This window comes from Cetorhinus maximus, chromosome 3 (assembly GCF_964194155.1).
Source record: "Cetorhinus maximus chromosome 3, sCetMax3.hap1.1, whole genome shotgun sequence".
NCBI classification, from domain to species: Eukaryota; Metazoa; Chordata; class Chondrichthyes; order Lamniformes; family Cetorhinidae; genus Cetorhinus; species Cetorhinus maximus.
Genome location: NC_135881.1, coordinates 158,622,743 through 158,646,500, shown reverse-complemented (window position 1 = coordinate 158,646,500; position 23,758 = coordinate 158,622,743). Strand labels below are relative to the sequence as shown.

The 23,758-nt window shown below is 46.0% G+C and overlaps 1 protein-coding gene across 3 annotated transcripts in view; it reads right to left on the bottom strand.

Moving 5' to 3' along the window:
- Nucleotides 1-23,758, bottom strand: part of tmem108 (transmembrane protein 108) — a 228,844-nt gene that overhangs the window by 24,272 nt on the left and 180,814 nt on the right. For 2 of the 3 annotated variants that reach the window (XM_078539173.1, XM_078539170.1), the window contains exon 8: nucleotides 7,598-7,752. In XM_078539173.1, coding sequence (XP_078395299.1) covers nucleotides 7,598-7,752 — 155 coding nt within the window. The remainder of the gene's footprint in view (nucleotides 1-7,597; nucleotides 7,753-23,758) is intronic. The other variant, XM_078539171.1, reaches the window with a different exon arrangement.

Sequence of the window (23,758 nt, the reverse complement as noted above, 5' to 3'; positions counted from 1 at the left end):
AAGGTAGCATCATCAGAACAGATGCGACGGAGGCAAAGGAACTGAGGGAATGGGATGGAGTCCTTACAGGAAGCGGGGTGTGAGGAGCTGTAGTCGAGGTAGCTGTGGGAGTCGGTAGGCTTGTAATGGATATTGGTGGACAGTCTATCATCAGAAATTGAGACAGAGAGGTCAAGGGAGGGAAGGGAAGTGTCAGAGATGGACCATGTGAAAATGATGGAGGGGTGGAAATTGGAAGCAAAATTAATAAATTTTTCCAGGTCCCAATGAGGGCATGAAGCAGCACCGAAGTAATCATTGATGTACCGGAGAAAGAGTTGTGGGAGGGGGCCGGAGTAGGACTGGAACAAGGAATGTTCCACATACCCCATAAAGAGACAGGCATAGCTGGGGCCCATGCGGGTACCCATAGCCACACCTTTTATTTGGAGGAAGTGAGAGGAGTTAAAGGAGAAATTGTTCAATGTAAGAACATGTTCAGCCAGACGGAGGAGAGTAGTGGTGGATGGGGATTGTTCGGGCCTCTGTTCAAGGAAGAAGCTAAGGGCCCTCAGACCAGCCTGGTGGGGGATGGAGGTGTAGAGGGATTGGACGTCCATGGTGAAGAGGAAGAGGTTGAGGCCAGGGAACTGGAAATTGTTGATGTGACGTAAGGTGTCAGAGGAATCACGGATGTAGGTGGGAAGGGACTGGACAAGGGGAGAGAGAAGGGAGTCAAGATAACGAGAAATGAGTTCTGTGGGGCAGGAACAGGCTGACACGATTGGTCTGCCAGGACAGTTCTGTTTGTGGATTTTGGGTAGGAGGTAGAAACCGTCCGAGTTTGGGCGACTATCAGGTTGGAAGCTGTGGGAGGAAGATCTCCAGAGGAGATGAGGTCAGTGACAGTCCTGAAAACAATGGCTTGATGTTCAGTGGTGGGGTCATGGTCCAGGGAGAGGTAGGAGGAATTGTCTGCGAGTTGCTCAGCCTCCGCGAGGTAGAGGTCAGTGCGCCAGACAACAACAGCACCACCCTTGTTAGCGGGTTTGATGACAATGTTGGGGTTGGACCTGAGAGAACGGAGTGCAGTAAGTTCAGAGAGAGACAGATTAGAATGGGTGAGAGGAGCAGAGAAATTGAGATGACTAATTTCACGCTGACAGTTCTCAATGAAAAGATCAAGAGAAGGTATGAATCCAGAGGGAGGGGTCCAGGTGGAGGGAGAATATTGGAGGTGGGTAAAAGGATCCGTTGAATGGGGAGAGGACTCCTGCCCGAAGAAGTGAGCACGGAGACGAAGACGGCGGAAGAAGAGTTCAGCATTGTGCCGAGCCCGAAATTCATTGAGATGAGTGCGTAAGGGTATGAAACTAAGTCCTTTGCTGAGCACTGAACGTTCAGCATCGGAGAGGGGAAGGTCAGGGGGTATAGTGAATACGCGGCAGGGGCTAGGATTGGAAGATGGGGTGGGGACGGAGGGACAAGCAGGGGTGGAGGGTTCTAGATGGGTGTTGGTGTCGATGAGTTGTTGGAGCTTGCGTTCCTTAGCACCTGAGGGAAAGAGAAAAAGTTTCTTGTTGAGGCGTCGGATGAGACGAAGAATAAAATGAAACTGGGGGCATGCGCAGCTTTGAAAAAGGGTGCGGCAGTGCTGCTGGAGGGAGAGGTCGAGTGTGTTCATATGGCGGCGCATGGCACTGAGTGTGGATCTCAGAATGCAATGAGAACAGCAGTCCAAGAAACGTTTTATGTCCTGGAGATACCTGTAATCCTGGGTGGGTTCGAAAAAAGAGGGATGGAATTTCAGTTGAAATCCACGTGGGGTGAGTCGGAGATGGAGACAGTCACTGAGAAAGGAAATATGGCTGTGAAAGTGGGTTTTAGTAAACACCTTGTCAAACACCAGGAGAGAAATGGAAAGCAATGAAGGCGAACAAGGCAGAAGAGAGATACGAAAATCCTGTCGGAGAGCAGAGCAGTACTTCTTCAAGGTAGGCATTTCTCGAAGAGGAGTGGCAGTCAATTAAACACAGAGATAAAAACAAAAAACTACTGCGGATGCTGGAAATCCAAAACAAAAACAGAATTACCTGGAAAAACTCAGAAGGTCTGGCAGCATCGGTGGAGAAGAAAAGAGTTGACGTTTTGAGTCCTCATGACCCTTCAGCAGAACTGAGTAAAGTTAGGAGAGGGGTGAAATATAAGCTGGTTTAAGGTGGGGGGTGGGGTGGGGGGAGAGAAGTTGGGGGGTGGTGGTGGTAGTAGGGACAAGCAAGCAATGATAGGAGCAGATAATCAAAAGATGTCACAGACAAAGGAACAAAGAAGTGTTAAAGGTGGTGATATTATCTAAGAGAATGTGCTAATTAAGAATGGATGGCAGGACACTCAAGGTACAGCTCTAGTGGGGGTGGGGTGGAAAGACTGACAGGGCATTACAGGTATAGATTTAAAAATAATGGAAATAGGTGGGAAAAGAAAAATCTATATAAATTATTGGAAAAAACAAAAGGGAGGGGGAAGAAACGGAAAGGGGGTGGGGATGGAGGAGGGAGTTCAAGATCTAAAGTTGTTGAATTCAATATTCAGTCTGGAAGGCTGTAAAGTGCCTAGTCGGAAGATGATGTGCTGTTCCTCCAGTTTGCGTTGGGCTTCACTGGAACAATGCAGCAAGCCAAGGACAGACATGTGGGCAAGAGAGCAGGGTGGAGTGTTAAAATGGCAAGCGACAGGGAGGTTTGGGTCTTTCTTGCGGACAGACCACAGGTGTTCTGCAAAGCGGCTGCCCAGTTTACGTTTGGTCTCGCCAATGTAGAGGAGACCGCATTGGGAGCAACGAATGCAGTAGACTAAGTTAGGGGAAATGCAAGTGAAATGCTGCTTCACTTGAAAGGAGTGTTTGGGCCCTTGGACGGTGAGGAGAGAGGAAGTGAAGGGGCAGGTGTTGCATCTTCTGCGTGGGCATGGGGAGGTGCCATAGGTGGGGGTTGAGGAGTAGGGGGTGATGGAGGAGTGGACCAGGGTGTCCCGGAGGGAACGATCCCTACGGAATGCCACCGGGGGGGTGAAGGGAAAATGTGTTTGGTGGCGGCATCATGTTGGAGTTGGCAGAAATGGCAAAGGATGATCCTTTGAGTGCGGAGGCTGGTGGGGTGATAAGTGAGGACAAGGGGGACCCTATCCCTTCCTTGACTTCCCTATCTCCATTTCTGGTGATAGACTGTCTACCATTATGCATTGTAAGCCTGACTCTCACAGCTACTCGTCTACATCTCCTCATGCCCTGCTTCCTGTAATCCATCTCTATCCACTTCTAACATTGTTTTTTATTCGCCCATGGGATGTGGGCGTCACTGGCTAGGCCAGCATTTATTGCCCATCCCTAATTTCCCTTAGGAGCCGAGTGGCTTGCTAGGCCATTTCAGAGGGCATTTCAGGGTCAACCACATTGCTGTGGGTCTGGAGTCACATGTAGGCCAGACCAGTTAAGAAAGGCAGATTTCCTCCCCTAAAGGATATTAGCGAACTAGATGGGTTTTTTTTTATGATAATCAATAATGGTTTCATGGTTATCATTAGACTTTAAATTCTATATTTTTATTGAATTCAAATTTCACCATTTGCCGTGGTGGGATTCAAACCCAGGTCCCCAGATCCTGGGTCTCTGGATTACTAGTCCAGTGACAATGCCACTATGCTATCATCTCCCTCCACCTTCCTCAGCCGAGGATTCACCCCCACTGTGGTTGACAGGCCCCTCAACCATCCACGACCTATTTCCTGCACTTCTACCCTCACCCCTTCCTCCCCTTTATCCTCACTTGCCACCCCACCAGCCTCCATATTAAAGGATCATGCTCTGCTATTTCCACCTGATTGCGCAATCAAACACATCTTCCCCTCACCTCCCCTGTCAGTATTCCAAAGGGACTGTTCCCTCTGTGACACCATGGTCCTCCCCTCTATCATCCCCAACACCTCATTCCCTTCCCATGGCACCTCCCCATGCAATTGCAGGAAGTGTAACACCTGCAGCTTTACCTCCCTTCCTCTCATTGTCCAAAACCCCAAACACTCCTTCCAGGTGAAGCAGCAATTTACTTGCACTTCTTTCAATTCGGTCCACTGCATTCACTGCTCACAATGCGGTTTCCTGTACATTGGGAAGACCAAACACAGACTGGGTGACCACTTTGTGGAACACATTCACTCAGTCCACAAGCAAGGCTCTGACCTTCATTTCACTTGCCATTTCAATTCACCATCTTGCTCTCATGTTCACATTTTTGTCCTCGGCCTGTTACAATGTTCTTGTGAAGCCCAATACAACCTGAAGGAACCTCACCTTCTGATTAGGCACTTTATAGCCTTCTGCACTCATTCAACATCTTCAGACCATGAACTCTGATGTCATTTTGAATTTTTTCCCCCCCAAGTGCCTGTCTGCATCTTGTTCTCATGTTTTTGCTTTCAGACACCGTGGACCCTTTTTCTGCTATTAACACATTCTGCTATTTTGCTTTCAGGCAGTGAGCTTTATTCTGCTATCAATACCTACTCTGGACCAAAGCTTGCATTGTTAATACTATCATTACCTTTGTCTTAGTTCCATGACATCTTTGTCATTTAATCTCTCCCGTCCTCCAACCTATCCCTGACCTTCTATTCTGCTGTACTTGCCCCACCCACTTTGTCAACAGCATAAAACCCATCACATTTCTACCTCTCTTCAGTTCTGAAGAATCATCATATTGGACTCAAAACATTAACTCTGTTTCTCTCTTCACAGATGCTGCCAAGCCTGCTGAGATTTTCCAGCATTTTCTGTTTTTATTTCAAATTTCCAGCATCCGCAGTATGAGTTCAAAGTTAATATTAACTTTTTCTATTTATATTCTATTCTGCTTTAGGATGCAGTGTCTTTTTTTACAGCTTTATCAACTTTTTCTCTCATTTTTATGGATTTGACCTGCTCTTCCTGTCTCCACATTTAGAAATTCATGTTTTAGATAGTGGCCAACTACATCAGGTGAAGCTGAGTCAAGCAGGCCCAGCTTGTGTACCACTCCCCATGGGACCCTAAAACAAGTATTAAGTGCCTTATTTCCATATGTAAGTGGTCTAATGTAGGTTTTAGGTGGCCACCAGGGATGCCTGTAAAATTCACCAACTGAAATTCATGTCAGGTGTCTTTCTGTCATCCTTAGGATCCAGGTCCCTGAATTTGATCCTGACTGTGCCCATTTTACATCAGTTTACAGCCCATTTTACAGTGCAAAGCATCCATAAAATCCCTTCATTTTTTAACTTTATATTGTTTGCCATTTAAATTTAATCCCTCCTTTTTTGCATCCTTTCTATACTATAAGAGTTATAGAGACACTTATGATACAAAAGAGGCCGTTAGGCCCATTGAGATCATGCCAGCTCTCTGCAGAGCAATCCACTCAGTCCCACTACCTTGCCTACAGGGTTTATGTCCTTCAAGTGTCCATCCAATTTCCTTTTGAAATTATTGATTGTTTCCACTCCTGCCACTGTTGTGGGTAGCGAGTTCCAGGTCATGAACACTCATTGCATAAATACATTCTTCCTCACGTTCTTCCTGCATCTCTTACTCAAAACCTTAAATCTGTGTCCCCTAGTCTTCAAACAACAAAGGGATAGCTTCTTTTTATCTACCTTATTCAAACATGTCACAATCATCTACCTGTTCCTGGAATTCTTTTACTGGCTTTGAAATACAATAAAAAATTGTTCTTTTGGTTTCAAAATTTAAATGTATTATTGTAAGTTAAATGTGTTTTTAACTGCAGTGGTTGATTGTAGTAGAGTACTTTTCGCATTTGAAAAAGTGCTACTATACATTCAAAACTGAAGACACCTGTGTTTGGGATCTCTAGTCTGAAATGACTTAAATGTAATTTGATTTTAAACGTAATTTCAATTTTAAATTGAAAAAAACTTTCAGCAGCTTTCACATGGTGAAAAAGAAAGCATCCACCTGCTCCTGGACTTCTTTGATTGACAAGGCATCTCGTATTGCTTAGAAAAAAAGATGGTCATCTTTTTTAGCAGTTTCAATAGACTCCATTGTTTATATTTACCAGGGTTTGTTATTACAGCCAAGTCCATTATGAATGCTTGGCTGAATTTCAAAAGCTACAGGACCACTTATCCCTGCAGGGGCTGTGTCTACATTTTGATTGATAGTTTTGAGAGGTGATGAAAGGGTTATCTGTTTTTGATGTTGCACATAAATAAGTGTTTGTTTTTACAACAGAATGACCACTTGAAGGGAGTTAAATGCTTTTTAATGGCTTTTATATATTAGAGTTTTTTAAAATATTAAGTGTGTTTGAATGATAGCTCTATTAGATTGTTAGAAGTATTTCTTTAATTTCAAAGACATCCTGAAATGTGTCCATAGTGGATGCTGGATGAGTGGCTTTAGAAGATACGTGGGGGCACTGGGGAGGGTGGGAGTCATGGGAGTGAGGGGGCATGGAGAGTATGAGATGGCATAGAGGGAACAAGGGGAGTAATGAGGGACATGGAGTGGGTATGAGGGATATGGGGGGGAATGGAGTGGATATGAGGGATATGGGGGGCATGAGTGGATACGAGGGTTATGGCAGGGGGACATGGGAAATATGTGGGGTGGGTGGGGGTGGTTTGAGGCCTAAAATTCATCCTAACAACCGGGCTGATATCCCAATAAATGGAGGCAGGTTTTCTAGCTAGCCTTACCAACTGCCTGCCCCCAGAGATGGCAGATCCAATTCAATCCCACCCCCACCTTCCTGAAATTAAAATAAAGTGGGCAGGGGCCTCTTTCAAGAAGACAGGTCTTCTGAGTTGAGATGTTTCCCAACTTGACCTTACGAAAACTGGCCTCAGAACCAGACACAATACTCTGTTGGGGCCTAAGCAGAGCTTTATAAAGGTTCATAAAGCTTTATAAAGGTTATGATGCCCAAGATCCAATATGCTTTGTTAACCACTCTCTTAATATGTCTTGCCACCTTCAAAGATCGATGCATGTGCACCTCCAGGTCCCTCTGTCCCTGCACACTCTTTAGAACTGTGCCGTAAAGTCTACATTGCTTATCCCTATCCCTGCTGTCAAAATTCATCAGCTTCACATATTAAATTCTGCCTACCACCTGTTTGCTCAGTCTGCTAGTCTATGTCATATTGCAAATGATTTGTATCATTCGCTACTTCTCCAAGTTTGGCATCATTGGCAAATTTTGAATTTCTACTCCATATTTCCAGATCCAAGTCATTTAAATACAGCAAAAAAAAAGTGGTCTTAGCACTGACCCTTGGGGAATGCCACTGTCTAGTCTGAAAAATAACCATTTACCATGACTCACTGTTTTCTGTCCTTAAGCCATTTTTTAAAAATCCAATTAGACATTGACCCTCCTATTCTATGAATCTCAATTTTGTTAACCAGCCTTTTATGTGGTACTTTATCAAATGTTTTCTTAAAGTCTATAAAGACAGATACATGACCATCTGGCAGGGGAGTCAGATATGGTTAGGCCACCACATCACATTGTTTACTTAATCTATAATTACAGGTGTTTTCAATTTTTTAAAAAATTACCTCTGATGTTTCAAGAGACTGGATTTCTCTTGGAAGTTCCACAGCATGTCTGTTGAAATAATCCATCGTGATTGTATTGTTCCAATAACTTAAATTGTTTTCAGGGTTTGACAGCTTCTTCTTTTTCTGCATACAGCACACTGTAAGTAGAACTGCTGTCAACAGAGAACAGAGTTAATTTTATATAAGAAAGCACCTTGTGTTGATGATGATACTATTTTGCAGCAGGCAGTCAGAATGTTGAGGCCCAAGTGGACAAAATGTCCTGTTATTCACCGTAGATGGAGTCTTTAAATCCAAATGCTCCAACTGATCAAGAGCTTAATTTTTAAGAAAATATCTCTTAACTACATATTACTATAAATCTGAAATAAAAATAGGAAGTGTTAGAAATTAACAACAAGTCTGGCAGCATCTGTACAGTGAGAAACAGAGTTAACAGGCGGGATCATCCGGTCCTGCCCGCTGGTGGGATCTACCGGTGCCACTGAAGTCAATGGACTTTTGGCTGGCTCACCACATCTGCTGCAGTGGGAAAATCCTAGCCAACATTTTGAATCAAACCTGACTCTTCTTTAGAACTCTTCTATTTAATCAGCAGCTAGTAAAGATAACTGGAAATGGTTCCTGCCTTCCAACCTATCCCAGATCTTCCCTTTTGTTCCTTCCTCCTCTGTTGTCTTTCCCAGTCTCGGTACTTGCTGATAGCTTGTTACATCTCTTCTTTCAATTTTAATAGGAGGTCATTGACCTGAAATGTTATTTTGTTTCTCTCTCCACAGATGCTGCTTGACCTGCTGAGTATTTTGTTTTTTTTGTTACAACCCCGAGACACAGGAAACTTTTAAAGATATTTGAATTTCCAGTGACCAACTTAAAGGAGCTGCATGACAAGATTTCAAGTTTTAAGACTTTTTGCTGTAAGAAGCAACCTAAAAGTAACCATGACCAACATTACCAAATAGGCAACTAATACTCTAAGCTACAGGAAGATAACCCCTATTCATGTTTTAATGCGACCGATAGCTAAACATGGCACACATATACATTTCAGCTCACTCTCCAAAGGATTACTCTTTATAGGAAACAGGCCACCGTCATTCCCAGCTTCCAATGGGTTCACATCTCCCTATTTCGCTGAGTTACAATGTTGCATGGCCATCGAAAGGCACTTTCCTCAGTTTTCGGATAATTCCTGAACTGACTATCAGCAGTAAGATCCAATCCAGTGATTTCTTCTCCTGGCCTTGCCAGGGCAAATCTTCCAGAATATTTAGAGTGCCACAGGATGTGTCTCTTTGACCAGAGACTGGCCTCCAGCCCACATTTGCTTGGTAGGTCACAGAGAACTCAACATCTTCTCCAATCTGGTGACCACACCTTTTGTCTCCTCTCTCTTTCTGTCCAAAAACTTGGGAGGCCGAAAGTTTGTCCACAATTAGTCTAGTTGTTACTTCGTTTACAGGTGTGACTGTTAAGTTCAGGTAAGTCACATGAAGGTACAGCTGGAGACTGAGTGCTTAAATCCAGGAATTTGGTAAATGCCAGCTCTAGTTTGCATTTAGCTTAACAGTAACAGTGAATTGTAGTTTCTTTCAGTCTTAGTCAGTGATAAACAAGGTTCCTGCCTAGAGGTACCTGCAGGATAATTAATAGGTAACTAGTTAGAATTGATACCCTAGCCAGCAGTGGTTGACTCATCTCATTGGAATCTGAGCTAGTAAAAATACATGTGGTTTAGCACACGCAAAAAAGGTAAGTTGCACGGAGGTTCAGCTGGAGACTGAGTGCAGCAAGGCCGAGTGCTTAAATCTGGAAACTCGGTGCAATGAGAATGGAGGTGCTGTTCTGGTCTTTTACAAAAAAGGACTGGTCCAAGAGAGGAAGCCAGAAGCAGCGAATCCGAAGAGCTGAAGCCCGGAGGCATTGAGTAGGTGTGCAGGTAGTTAATTGGTGAATTTTAAGGTTTTTTCCCCCTCTAAACTGGGCCAGTGGCTTAACCTGGTACTTGGAAGGTATAAGTATTATATTACTTGACAACGTAGCTAGTTAAACTCCACAATATAATTGCAGATAATAACTGAGTGATACTCTAAATTTTAAATCTAATTAGTTAAATAGGAATGAAATCAAGATGGCAGGTCCAGTATGTGTTGCAGTTATAGCATATGGGTCTGTGTGATCCATGGCAACCATACTTGCAGTAAGTGTTTGACTCCCAGTTGATGAGCTGGAGTCTGAGCTTCAGACATTGCAATGCATCAGGGAGAGCGGGCAAGTTACCTGGATACTTTATCCCAGGAGGCAGTCACACTGCCTAACTTCAGATTTGGTTATTGGTTAACAGGAGGGAGAGATTGTAAGAGAGGAATGTATGGGGATCCAAAAAGTAGCTCTGGAGGACACTCAGCCCTTGCATTTATTCAACCAATTCAAGGTGCTTGCAGCTTGATTGGACGAGAGCAGGAACTACAGGGAGGATAAGCAATCTGACCATGGCACTGTGGTGCAGGGAGCCATTCAAGTGGAGGTAGCAAAAAGGAATGTAGTTGTAGGAGCAGACAGTATAAAGGCAGTATCTGCAGCTGAGAGCATGAGTCCCAAAGCCTGTGTTTCCTGCCCAGTACCCAGTTTGACATCTGTTCAGGGCTGGGAAGGAAGCTAGAATTGGAGGGGAAGGATCCACTTGTCCTGGTCCAACTGAGGTAAGAATCATCGCGTACTGATAGAATTTCAAATTCAGTTTCAGGGTAAGAAATTTGGGTCTGAAACTGATGTCTTAAACGTAAACAAAGATGAACTTGGCTAAAGTGGACAGGGAAAATAGGTTAAAAGATAAGTCAGTAGGGGAGATATTCATAACTCTCAACAGAAATATATTCAGAGAACAAAAGAACAAAGAAAAGTGCAGCACAGGAACAGGCCCTTCGGCCCTCCAAGCCTGCGCTGATCATATTACCTGTCAAACTAAAACATTTTGCACTTCCGGGGTCCAATTCCATTGAGAAAGGAAGACCCTACAAGAAGGATACACCATTTGTGGCCAACTAAGTAAGTTAAGGATGGTATCAAATTGGAAGAAAAGATGTACAATGTTGCAAAGATTAGTGGCAGACCAGAAGATTGGGAAAATTTTAGAAACATACAGTTGATGACTAAAAAAAATAGAGGGAACAATTGGAGCATGAGAGAAAACTTGCTAGAAATATAAAACAACCAGTAAAAGCTTCTTCAGGTAGATAAAACAGGGAAAAAAAGAGTGGTGACAGTGAGTGTTGGTCACTTATGGTTGAGGCTTATAAAGAAGGCAAATGCACATGGGATTCAGGGTAATTTGATAAGGTGGATTCAAAATTGGCTTAGTTGTAGGAAGCAGAGGGTGATGACAGAAGGATGCTTTAGTGACTGGAAGCCAGTGTCCAGTGGCGTACCACAGCGATCTGTGCTCGGTCCCCTATTATTTGTCATCTATATAAATGACATAGATGACTACGTGGGGGATAGGATTAGTAAGTTTGCGGATGACACAAAGATTGGCTGGATGGTTAACAGTGAGGTTGAGTGTCTTGGGCTACAGGAAGATATAGACGGGATGGTCAAATGGGCAGATAAGTGGCAGATGGAATTTAACCCTGAAAAGTGTGAGGTGATACACTTTGGAAGGAGTAATTTGACAAGGAAGTATTCAATGAATGGCATGGCACTAGGAAGTTCTGAGGAACAAAGGGACCTTGGCGTGTGTGTCCATAGATCTCTGAAGACAGAGGGGCATGTTAGTGGGGTGGTGAAAAAGGCATACGGGACACTTGCCTTTATCAATCGAGGCATAGATTACAAAAGTAGGGAGGTCATGTTGGAGTTGTATAAAACCTTGGTGAGGTCACAGCTGGAGTACTGTGTGCAATTCTGGTCGCCACATTATAGGAAGGATGTGATTGCACTGGAGGGGGTGCAGAGGAGATTCACCAGGATTTTGCCTGGGATGAAACATTTAAGTTATGAAGAGAGGTTGGATAGACTTGGGTTGTTTTCGTTGGAGCAGAGAAGACTGATGGACGACCTGATCGAGATCTACAAGATTATGAGGGACACGGACAGGGTGGATAGGGAGCAGCTGTTCCCCTTAGTTGAAGGGTCAGTCACAAGGGGACACAAGTTCAAGGTGAGGGGCAGGAGATTTAGGGGGGATGTGAGGAAAAACATTTTTACCCAGAGGGTGGTGACGGTCTGGAATGCACTACCTGGGAGGGTGGTGGAGGCGGGTTGCCTCACATCCTTTAAAAAGTACCTGGATGAGCACTTGGCACGTCATTACATTCAAGGCTATAGGCCAAGTGCTGGTAAATGGGATTAGGTAGGTAGGTCAGGTGTTTTTCACGTGTCGGTGCAGATGGGCCAAAGGGCCTCTTCTGCACTGTGATTCTGAGACTGGGGAATTAATCATGGGCGGAATCATCATGGGCGGAATCATCAAAGGGCGGAATCATCCCAGATTTGCACTGTGATATTTTACCTGCTGGCCGCAATGGCGGCTTTTCACGTCGTATCGTCCCAAGCCCGCCGAATTAATTATGCATTCCCAGGATGCACGCTGTTTCCATGGAAGGGGGGCTCTGATTCACCAGCTACGCCATCACCTCGCGCTTCATCATGCCAGGCGCCACATTTAAAGTACAACTGCACTCAGTGCTTCCAGCCCAGGGCTGCAGCATAGGCAAGAAAACTGCAGCCCTCGAGCACCTTTTGAATGCCGCGGAGGCCCGCTGTGATGTCCTCTAGCCCCACTCTGACCGCAGGAGGGGCAGCAACATTACCACTCTGGCTTGGTAGGCGATGGCAGTGGTGATCAGTGCCAATGCTGCACAGAAGAGGTTGGTCATCCAATGCCGATAGAGGATGAATGATCTCATCCATGCAGCCAGGGTATGCAACGATCTCATCACTCTAAACTCACACACTCAAGCCCATCACACATTCACTGGCATCTCACTCACTGCCAGCTCAAGGGATATCACCACCCACTCTCACACACATACCCTCATCTCCATCTGGCCTCATCTCCTCTGGAGACTGCCTCTTCAGCCCTCACCACCTTGAGGTAACTTGCACAGTTCAACGTGTACCCCCACACACTGCCTGGGATACCCTCCTTCCCTAGTACACTCTCGTCCTGCAGCCTCTTCCCTTGCCTGGGGCCACTTCTCCCCCTTCCCCAAGCAAGCCCTAGCCCTGCAGCCATTGAAAAGCCACCCAAATATGGCTGATCTGGTAGGTAGAGACCGATGAGCCCCCCCTAAAAGTGATGTGGTGCTGTCTGTGAAGCCTGGCGCTGATGACTATGAGTGCTGACCGAAGCAAGGTAGGCAAATAAATATTGAAGTTCCGAGCGAAGCGCAGCCTGCCAAGTGCACAACTTACATGTGCTGTTGTGAAAAATGGTGGGCTGACGATCCAGCGGTGGGGGGATGAGTACGGCGGACTGGCCTTATAATGATGTGCTGATGTATTACAATGAGGTTCCCGACATTGGATGGTGGTGAACGTGGCCTGCCATCGGCGGGCGGAGCAGACGATCGCAAGCTGGTTTCACAACATCATGAAACTGATTTTTGACTTTCTTGCTACATTATCTGCTCATGCCGCCAAACATGCCGACGCCAGTGGGCATGGAAAATCCCAGCCAAGGAAATAGTAGAAACTTGAATAAGTATTTTGTATCTGTCTTCACAGTAGAAGACACAAAAAAGCATTCCAAGAATAGTGGAAAAGTAAGGGGGGCAGGTGGAGAGCAAGGAAACGGCTGCAAGATAGTGGATTCATTGGTTGTAATCTTCCCAGTTGAGAGGAAAGCCGCAAATGTCACACCATTATTCAAGAAAGGAGGGAGACAGAAAGCAGGAAACTATTGGCCAGTTAGTCTAACATCTGTAACTGGAAAAATGCTGGAATCCATTATTAATGAGGTAGTAGCGGGACCCTTAGAAAATCATAATGCAATCAGGCAGAGTCAATTTGGTTTTGTTATTTTTATTCTTTCACAGGATGTGAGCATCATTGGCCAGACCAACATTTATTGCCAATTGCTAACTGCCCTTGAGAAAGGTTTGGCCTTCTTGAACTGCTGCAGCCCATTTGGTGTAGGTACACCCACAGTGCTGTTAGGGTGAGAGTTCCAGGATTTTGACCCAGTGACAGTGAAGGAACTGCAATATAGTTCAGAATGGTGTGTGGCTTGGAGGGGAACTTGCAGGCGGTGGTGTTGCCATGCCCTGTAATTGGAAGGCAATTGAGTGCGACTTTTCATGGTCCATCCACTTCTACAGTTAGTGGACAGGCCAAATCGGTCTTTACATTTTTACGCAAACCTCGATCGAAGGTGGAATGAAATCTCCATGGGGAAATAAAATAAAGATATATCTGGGGACTGGTTTTTTATGAGGTACGCTTTCAGGTGCTTGACTGTGCTGCATGGACATATTTTGCAGCATTTTTGTTATTTTGTTTATTCTGTGGAGGTCTACACCTCCCTGAGGCAGCTGTCTGCCTTCAGGGAGCTGACTGGAAGCACTCACCAGCGGTGACGTCAGCACCCACCCTCTTCCCAGGCAGGGGCCCATTTCCCGTCTGTTCCCAGGCCCGCCAATTGCGCATGCCCGATGAGCAAAAAATTCAGGCCAGTGTCACCGTCACCTCTGCACGTCCAGGTATCTGATGATTCACATTTGCTACAGTTTCCAGGAATTGGCGCCATGGGGACTGGCAGGACATCCATTGCCAGTGGCTATGAAAGTCACCGCCACACTGAACTTCTACACAAGTGGCTCCTTCCAGGGCTCCATTGGGGATCTGTGTGGGAAATCTCAAACTTCCACGCACCTCATACATGAGGTGACAGACGCCCTTTTTGCCAAGGCACACAATTACATACACTTCACCAGAGATCAAGAGAGGCAGAACACCAGAGCAGTGGGCTTTACTGTGATTACTGGATTCCCACAGGTATTGGGTGCTATGGAGTGCACTCTTGTGGTTATGAAAGCTCCCTGGCAACAGGCACTCCAATACATAAACAGGAAAGGCTTACACTCGCTCAATGTTCAGCTGATCTGTGACCACAAGAAACAAATCATGCAGATTTGTGTGAGATACCCAGGAAGCTGCCACAACTCATAAAACTTGAGTAGATTGCAGATCCCTGACATCTTAGAGGGATCACACCAAATTCAGGGTTGGGTCCTGGGTGACAAAGGGTACCTGCAAAGGATCTGGCCGATGACACCCATCCAGTGGCCACAGAGTCCTGCAGAGGGGTACAATGATGCTCATATCGTGACTCAAACATTGGCAGAGCAGACCATTGGCACTTTGAAGATATGATTTCAATACCAGGCAGATCTGGTGGAGCACTCCAGTACACTTCTCAAAGGGCCTCACAGATCATTGTGGTTTGCTGCGTGCCGCACAACTTGGTGCTGCAAAGGGGACTTGCCAGATGCCAACATGGAGGAGCTGTACCTCTCCTCCAATGAGGAGGATATTGAAAGGAATAAGGGCAATGGGTTTGAGGAAGCCAAGACTGCAGGGGAAGAGGCCATAGCATGGGCCAGATGAGGCAGATGTGCATGTGAAGTCCTCATGGTCATCAGATTTCATGAGGAGGATGATGAGTTGTAGTCTGCATCCTCTTTGACAAGTGTCCTCGCTCATGGGTGCATATGAACAATCGTGTTGCTGTTGAAAATGGAGAATTTTTTTAAAAGCAAAGCTGAGTGCTTTGGCTTCTCAGCTAGTGAGAGTCCTGCCCTCCCAACCTGGCCCCAACCTGCAGCACACTATCGTGATTAAAACGATCCCCAGTTGCAATCCATTTTGAAGCTTTTTCTCCCTCAGTGGACCACCTTTTGAATTTCGTGCCAGGACTGTGAAGTGTGCCAAAACCACATTTTCATTGGTATGGGCAACGCCATCTTGAAATCCTCCTCACTCTTAAAGAAACCCCCACACTTTAAAGGTGGATCACAATTCTTCAGTCCCACCCCCAATGTGTTTTACTTATGGCCCTGACCAATCTCACAATAGGAGCTATTGGAGGAAAAGGTTCCTGAGGTACAGCACTGCTGCAGGATAAAGTGAAAAGTTGGATGCAGAACAAGTTGGCACATTACTTTATGCCACTGATTGCGGATGATATCATTGCCAGGCAAGCCATAGATGAATCATCTGCTAAATTTGACAATGTTTTAAAATCTTTTGACCTTTTCTTCAACCTGAATCAAACAAGATCTTGGAATGAGCCAAATTTAACAAGAGAATCCAACAGCTTGGGGAGCCTGTCAATTCCTTTATCAATCATTTTTATGAGAATACGGTGATCTGAAATCCGAACCCATCCGAGACAGAATTGAAGCGGGTGTCATGGACAATTCACTCTCTGACCTTCTCCAAGCTAAAGCTGACCATTACTCTTGACAAGGCTGTGCTGGACAGCCTAGTTAAGCTGCCTGAGCTGTGAGATTAACATAGGAGCATTCTCAAAGGGGAAAGTGCTTCAAGGGGCAGAAGCCATACCTTGGTCTACCACATCAAGCCACACAAGTACAGGGACAGTCTGAGCTAGGGTAAGCTATCCTCCAACCACCTGGCTGACCGACCGTGCCAGCACTGTGGTGCAAAGTGCACTCACAGGAAGGACCAACTTGCTGCTACTTGCTTCCACTGGCACAGGCAGGGACACTTCAGTAATCTGTGCTAGTCACAACCTCAGCACTGCATAGACAACCTAAGAGCCATTCACGAAGTGGAGGCCACCGACCCAGGAGAGACACAGCCTTTCTTCCTGGACATCAGACAATGTAGCTCTTCCTTATGGAACGCAGATATCTCAGTGAACGGCCATCTAACTAAAACAAAAACAAAAACAGAATTATCTGGAAAAACTCAGCAGGTCTGGCAGCATCGGTGGAGAAGAAAAGAGTTGACGTTTCGAGTCCAATGACCCTTCAACAGAACTGAGTGTAGTTAGGAGAGGGGTGAAATATAAGCTGGTTTAAGGTGGGGGGGCGGGGGGAGAGAAGTTGAGGGTGGGGTGGTTGTAGGGACAAGCAAGCAGTGATAGGAGCAGAGAATCAAAAGATGTCACAGACAAAAGGACCAAAGAGGTGTTGAAGGTGGTGATATTATCTAAGAGAATGTGCTAATTAAGAATGGATGGCAGGACACTCAAGGTACAGCTCTAGTGGGGGTGGGGTGGAAAGACTGACAGGGCATTACAGGTATAGATTTAAAAATAATGGAAATAGGTGGGAAAAGAAAAATCTACATAAATTATTGAAAAAAACAAAAGGGAGGGGGAAGAAACGGGGTGGGGATGGGGGGAGGGAGTTTAAGATCTAAAGTTGTTGAATTCAATATTCAGCCCGGAAGGCTGTAAAGTGCCTAGTCGGAAGATGAGGTGCTGTTCCTCCAGTTTGCGTTGGGCTTCACTGGAACAATGCAGCAAGCCAGGGCAGACATGTGGGCAAGAGAGCAGGGTGGAGTGTTAAAATGGCAAGCGACAGGGAGGTTTGGGTCTTTCTTGCGGACAGACCGCAGGTGTTCTGCAAAGCGGTCGCCCAGTTTGTGTTTGGTCTCTCCAATGTAGAGGAGACCGCATTGGGAGCAACGAATGCAGTAGACTAAGTAAGGGGAAATGCAAGTGAAATGCTGCTTCACTTGAAAGGAGTGTTTGGGCCCTTGGACGGTGAGGAGAGAGGAAGTGAAGGGGCAGGTGTTGCATCTTCTGCGTGGGCATGGGGAGGTGCCATAGGTGGGGGTTGAGGAGTAGGGGGTGATGGAGGAGTGGACCAGGGTGTCCAGGAGGGAACGATCCCTAAGGAATGCCGCCAGGGGGGGTGAAGGGAAGATGTGTTTGGTGGTGGCATCATGCTGGAGTTGGCGGAAATGGCAGAGGATGATCCTTTGAATGCGGAGGCTGGTGGGGTGATAAGTGAGGACAAGGGGGACCCTATCATGTTTCTGGGAGGGAGGAGAAGGCGTGAGGGAGGATGCGCGGGAGATGGGCCAGACACGGTTGAGGGCCCTGTCAACAACCATGGGTGGAAAACCTTGGTTAAAGAAGAAGGAGGACATGTCAGAGGAACTGTTTTTGAAGGTAGCGTCATCAGAACAGATGCGACGGAGGCGAAGGAACTGAGAGAATGGGATGGAGTCCTTACAGGAAGCGGAGTGTGAGGAGCTGTAGTCGAGGTAGCTGTGGGAGTCAGTAGGCTTGTAATGGATATTGGTGGACAGTCTATCATCAGAAATTGAGACAGAGAGGTCAAGGAAGGGAAGAGAAGTGTCAGAGATGGACCATGTGAAAATGATGGAGGGGTGGAGATTGGAAGCAAAATTAATAAATTTTTCCAGGTCCAGACGAGAGCATGAAGCAGCACCGAAGTAATCATCGATGTACCGGAGAAAGAGTTGTGGGAGGAGGCCGGAGTAGGACTGGAACAAGGAATGTTCCACATACCCCATAAAGAGACAGGCATAGCTAGGGCCCATGCAGGTACCCATAGCCACACCTTTTATTTGGAGGAAGTGAGAGGAGTTAAAGGAGAAATTGTTCAGTGTGAGAACAAGTTCAGCCAGACGGAGGAGAGTAGTGGTGGATGGGGATTGTTGGGGCCTCTGTTCAAGGAAGAAGCTAAGGGCCCTCAGACCATCCTGGTGGGGGATGGAGGTGTAGAGGGATTGGACATCCATGGTGAAGAGGAAGCGGTTGGGACCAGGGAACTGGAGATTGTTGATGTGACGTATGGTGTCACGGATGTAGATGGGAAGGGACTGGACAAGGGGAGAGAGAAGGGAGTCAAGATAACGAGAAATGAGTTCCGTGGGGCAGGAACAGGCTGACACGATCGGTCTGCCAGGGCAGTTCTGTTTGTGGATTTTGGGTACGATGTAGAAGCGGGCCGTCCGAGGTTGGGCGACTATCAGGTTGGAAGCTGTGGGAGGAAGATCTCCAGAGGAGATGAGGTCAGTGACAGTCCTGGAAACAATGGCTTGATGTTCCGTGGTGGGGTCATGGTCCAGGGAGAGGTAGGAGAAAGTGTCTGCGAGTTGACCCTGCTCTCTTGCCCACATGTCTGTCCTTGGCTTGCTGCATTGTTCCAGTAAAGCCCAACGCAAACTGGAGGAACAGCACCTCATCTTCCGACTAGGCACTTTACAGCCTTCCGGGCTGAATACTGAATTCAACAACTTTAGATCTTAAACTCCCTCCCCCCATCCCCACCCCGTTTCTTCCCCCTCCCTTTTGTTTTTTTCAATAATTTATGTAGATTTTTCTTTTCCCACCTATTTCCATTATTTTTAAATCTACAACTAATACCTTGTCAATCTTTCCACCCCACACCCACTAGAGCTGTACCTTGAGTGTCCTGCCATCCATTCTTAATTAGCACATTCTCTTAGATAATATCACCACCTTCAACACCTCTTTGATCCTTTTGTCTGTGACATCTTTTGATTCTCTGCTCCTATCACTGCTTGCTTGTCCCTACAACCACCCCACCCTCAACTTCTCGCCCCCCGCCCCCCACCTTAAACAAACTTATATTTCACCCCTCTCCTAACTACACTCAGTTCTGTTGAAGGGTCATTGGACTCGAAACGTCAACTCTTTTCTTCTCCACCGATGCTGCCAGACCTGCTGAGTTTTTCCAGGTAATTCTGTTTTTGTTTTTGTTTTGGATTTCCAGCATCCGCAGTAGTTTTTTGTTTTGGCCATCTAACTAACTTCAAGTTAGATACCGGCACCAGAGTGACAGTCCTACTGGACGGGGAACGGTGGCTGGGTCCAAACAGCGGATACCCTACTCTATGGTGCAAGGGGAGTCCACCTCATGGTCATTAGCATGATTCAGGAGCCACTGAGGTTTGGCAATAAACAGATCACAGAACTCATGTACGTTGTCTGAAATCATCCCTTTTCACTACTCAGCAGAGATGCCTGCATAGCTCTCGATCTTCTTCAACAGGCAGATGATGTGTAGGTAGCTATGGTCCCCACCCAGCCTAAAAGGCATCTTCCCAAAGTTCCAACCACAACTCACCACTCAAACGTTGACTTTATTTGTAACCTCTCTTCCCTGTTTGCGGAGCGTGTTTGTTCTCCTTCATTTCAGGTCCCCAAAAGCCAGACCACCGTGCACATCATCCCCAGTGGAGGTGATGCCAGAGCCGGAACGCCCTCCAGAGCAGCCTCTACCTCCACCAGTGGTCACACTGTAGTCGATAGAGACACTAACCAAAGCACAGTCCCAACCAATCAGCATGCCAAAACCACAGCATCAGCTGGAACCAGGTAGCAGTCTCACACAAACACAACTCAACAAAGGTGAGCTACCTCCACAATTTTCTTCCATCCATAGGACTACTCTCCCTCAACCAGAGAGAGCTTCCAGACACCCAAAAAGGCGGAAGGAGGAGTAAAAACACCACTGACAACCGAACGAATACCAGTATTGTCCACAAAGAAAGAAACCATCACAGCTCACTACAACAAATCAATGCCACATCAACCAGGCAAACCAGGAGTGGTGCAGCTTCCGTCAATGGAAAAAACAAATGAAGCCATAACTACAACAACCGCTCCACTGCCAAGATCAAGAACATCTAGATTCTGCCATTCTCCCAACCAGAGAGAATCGTGGCAGTGGTACAAGACCTCCAGACCACCTCAAACTCTGATTTCAAAGACTTGAAGGGGGGGAAGATGGGGTAGTAAGAGCACAGTCAATGCATGCTGTTAATGTTGTAATGTTAAATATGAAGTAGTTTCAGATTAGAATAGTTTATAGATGCAACACTGAAGTCAAGTACACAAGACCTGTAGCAATATAAGATTTGAAACAAACTAGAAGTAAACTAAGATAAAAGCAAAAAACTGCAGATGCTGGAAATCCAAAAAAAATAAAAATACCTGGAAAAACTCAGCAGGTCTGACAGCGTCTGCAGAGAGGAACACAGTTAACGTTTCGAGTCCGTATGACTCTGTTCTGTTGAAGAGTCATATGGACTCAAAACGTTAACTGTGTTCCTCTCCGCAGATGCTGTCAGACCTGCTGAATTTTTCCAGGCATTTTTATTTTTGTTGTAGAAGTAAACTAATGTCAGTTTATATCCAAATAAAGACTTGGGGGAGGTGCGGTAAAATGATGTGGTATCTAAAGGTTTAACATGGGACTTGTAAATCTAGGTTTGCTCCTTAGGGCGAGAAAAGAGTCAAAGGTTTAGGCAATGGTAGCCACATTTCCAGAGGTGAACTGGAAAACATCTGATATTTCAGACAAATTCAAACTGTTTAAGCAGAGGATTTAACTATGCTTCCTAGACCACAAGGTTGTGGATGCAGAAAAGCAGGCTATAAGAATTCAAATCACAATAGGAAAAAGGTCTGCACAGAATCAAAACCTCTGGTTTGTCTGCTGCTGACCAGAAGGATCATCAAATCTATGGGTAGTGTTGTGGAGTATCTAAAGGCACTCAACACAGAGTCAGCTGTAAGTGAATCAAGCAGTAGTTTATTCAATATAAGCATGCATACATGGGATAGCACCCTCAGATTGCTCTAAGAGGCTATTCAATGTTACAGTTTCCTCCATATTTTTATACCATCCTTGCAATACTTCATCATTAACTCACATTGTTCTTAGCTTATATGCCGAAGTATGTCTGCAATTACAGATGAGTTTACAAAATAGTCACAAAATGACCTGACCTTTACCACCAATGATGGCCATAGTTTATTCAAAACACAAATTGGCCTTATCTAACCTGATGATTTATTATTTTGTCCAGTCATCCACTTATCTTAGTCTGACCCCGAGGTCACATTCCTTACTTTATCATGGCCTGACTCAAAAGGTCACTTTCCTTACTACATCCACTCTGGTGTTTTATTCTACTGCAAATACTTATAAATCTTAAACCAGCACTTGGGCAAGCCTGGGTAATCCCATGGTGCACCACTTCAGTGCCCTCTTTTGGCCCTTGGCTACTAACACCCAAGATGGCCAACTAACACTAAACTATGCTGTGTTCCTTGCTCCATCACTGCTGGCCAGGCAGTGATGGAGCAGATCTGCACAGTTGCATTTTCCTAAACTACATCTTCCCGGGCTTGCACAGTGCTTTGGTTACTACTCTAGCAATGGCTCAGTCTTGGCGTTGCTGGCACCAGGTACAACATTCAACATAAGTCCAATAGCAATTAACAGTTGCACTAACACCAGTACATGAGAAGCAATTCTGATCCAGGGTGAATGTCCACCCTAATACGCTAGTCCCAAATTGCCCACCAATATAGTGCATCCTCCAGTTTGGTTTTCACATCCTCTTCCAGTTGCTTGACTTCCTGATGGATTTGGTGATAATGTTTCTTTGCTTCCCTGGCCTCTTTCCTCAACTCCTGTCGATGTTCCAGCAGCTTCGAGATTCGCTTTCTCTCGGGAAGCAGTTATCTCAGTTAGTCCTCCTTTAAATCATCAGTTATATTCACCTGCTCTTCACAAGGAGGCCGGATGTGGGTTATTGCCGAATGTCCGACTGGTGTTGGAGCCTGGGAGTGGAAGCAGAAACTTGAGTCGATCACTGGGCAGGGTATGTTACCGTACTGGTATTGAGGCTCGTTGGTGGTCACGCAGTATTCCCCTTCTCCACGGTATGCCTCCTGCGTCGTTTTATGGAGAGCCCTGGAAATTTCAAGGCTATACTTTAGGATGGTGTTAAATCCACATGCGGCTCTCGCCCCATCCCTATACTGTGAGGACAGACATTATTTCTTTTCTTTCTACATCCAACCAATGAGATTCCTGTAAGGAGGGATACCCTCTGGATTGCATATTTGGTTACAAGATAGTACTTTAGCCAATTGCCATTTCTCATGATCGAGATATTCTCAACCTCGTAGAGGGGTTTGGCCACCCCTTCCTGCAAATTCAGTATGGCCAGCACCATTCCTATTAGTCAGCACCATTCCCATTAGTCGCAAGTGGGTAGTGACACAGTGGTTGGCTGTCAGGTATGCTTGCATCAGTCCTCACAGGATACATAAGGAGCAATTTCCACTTTTAGGTGCCCAGGTCTGCAATGTGTCATCTGTGTTTCAGTTTGGCACATGTCAATTGTCGAGCTGGGCTAGATTGCATCAGACTTCTCCCACTAACTATGCACTGTAGGCTGTGCATACACAGACCCTGCCCACACGTGTGGAGGTCTGGTAAAGGGATGCTGAGACCTGGTTGATAGTGTGGGCATGGTCTTCTAGAACCTGCACGGATCCTAATAAGATTCTGGCCAGACTTTCTCTTACCTATCCTTGCTGTCTTTCTAACTCATTGGCTGTTAACATAAGGTCCTGCAATGTGGAGGTCAGGTGATTAACCTTGTCATCTATCCACTATGTCCAGGGAGTTAACAGTGGGCATCCCTGCACCATAGAGGGTGGCTACATGATTAACTAGATCTCGTTTACGGCCGGATGTATTTGATTGCACGTGGAGGCTTGGAGGGCATCGGAGACTACGATACCGAGGAGTCAATCATGGAAGGCCCTCATCTATGCCTCACACCAACCCCGGTAGTTCCACCTGATTAATATTAAGTACAACTGAGACTACCTTGTGATGTACATTCTCAAGCAAGTTCCTGCTGGAGTCCCACACCACAAGTCCACTCTGGGGTCCAGGGTAGATTTGGGGGCACCTTAAAGGCTCCCTAGTGGTTGTATAGTTCCAGGGGTTGATGTTACTGGAGTCATGGGTGTGTCCCTTGGGCACACCCTCCATGTGCCATACTCCATCCATTTTTCATCCAATCCACTCCTGGGACACATTCCCCAGCCTGTTTGGTTGCTGCTCAGGGAACTTGAGGTGGTGTCAGTTGTTAGATTCGGTATACATACAATGTCAAAACATTCATTCCTGGCACTTCATGCAGCGCCATGGAAGGATAGGCAGCACATGTCTTCTCCTTTACTCAGGAGCCCCCAAGCATACTCCCTGGGTCTCTGCGGTCCCATTCCCAACTGCCCTGAGCTACACCTTAGGCATGTTAGTTTGTTAATGGTGACATTTTTAAGCGCTCCTGCTCACAGTTGGCATCAGTCGAGTTCTT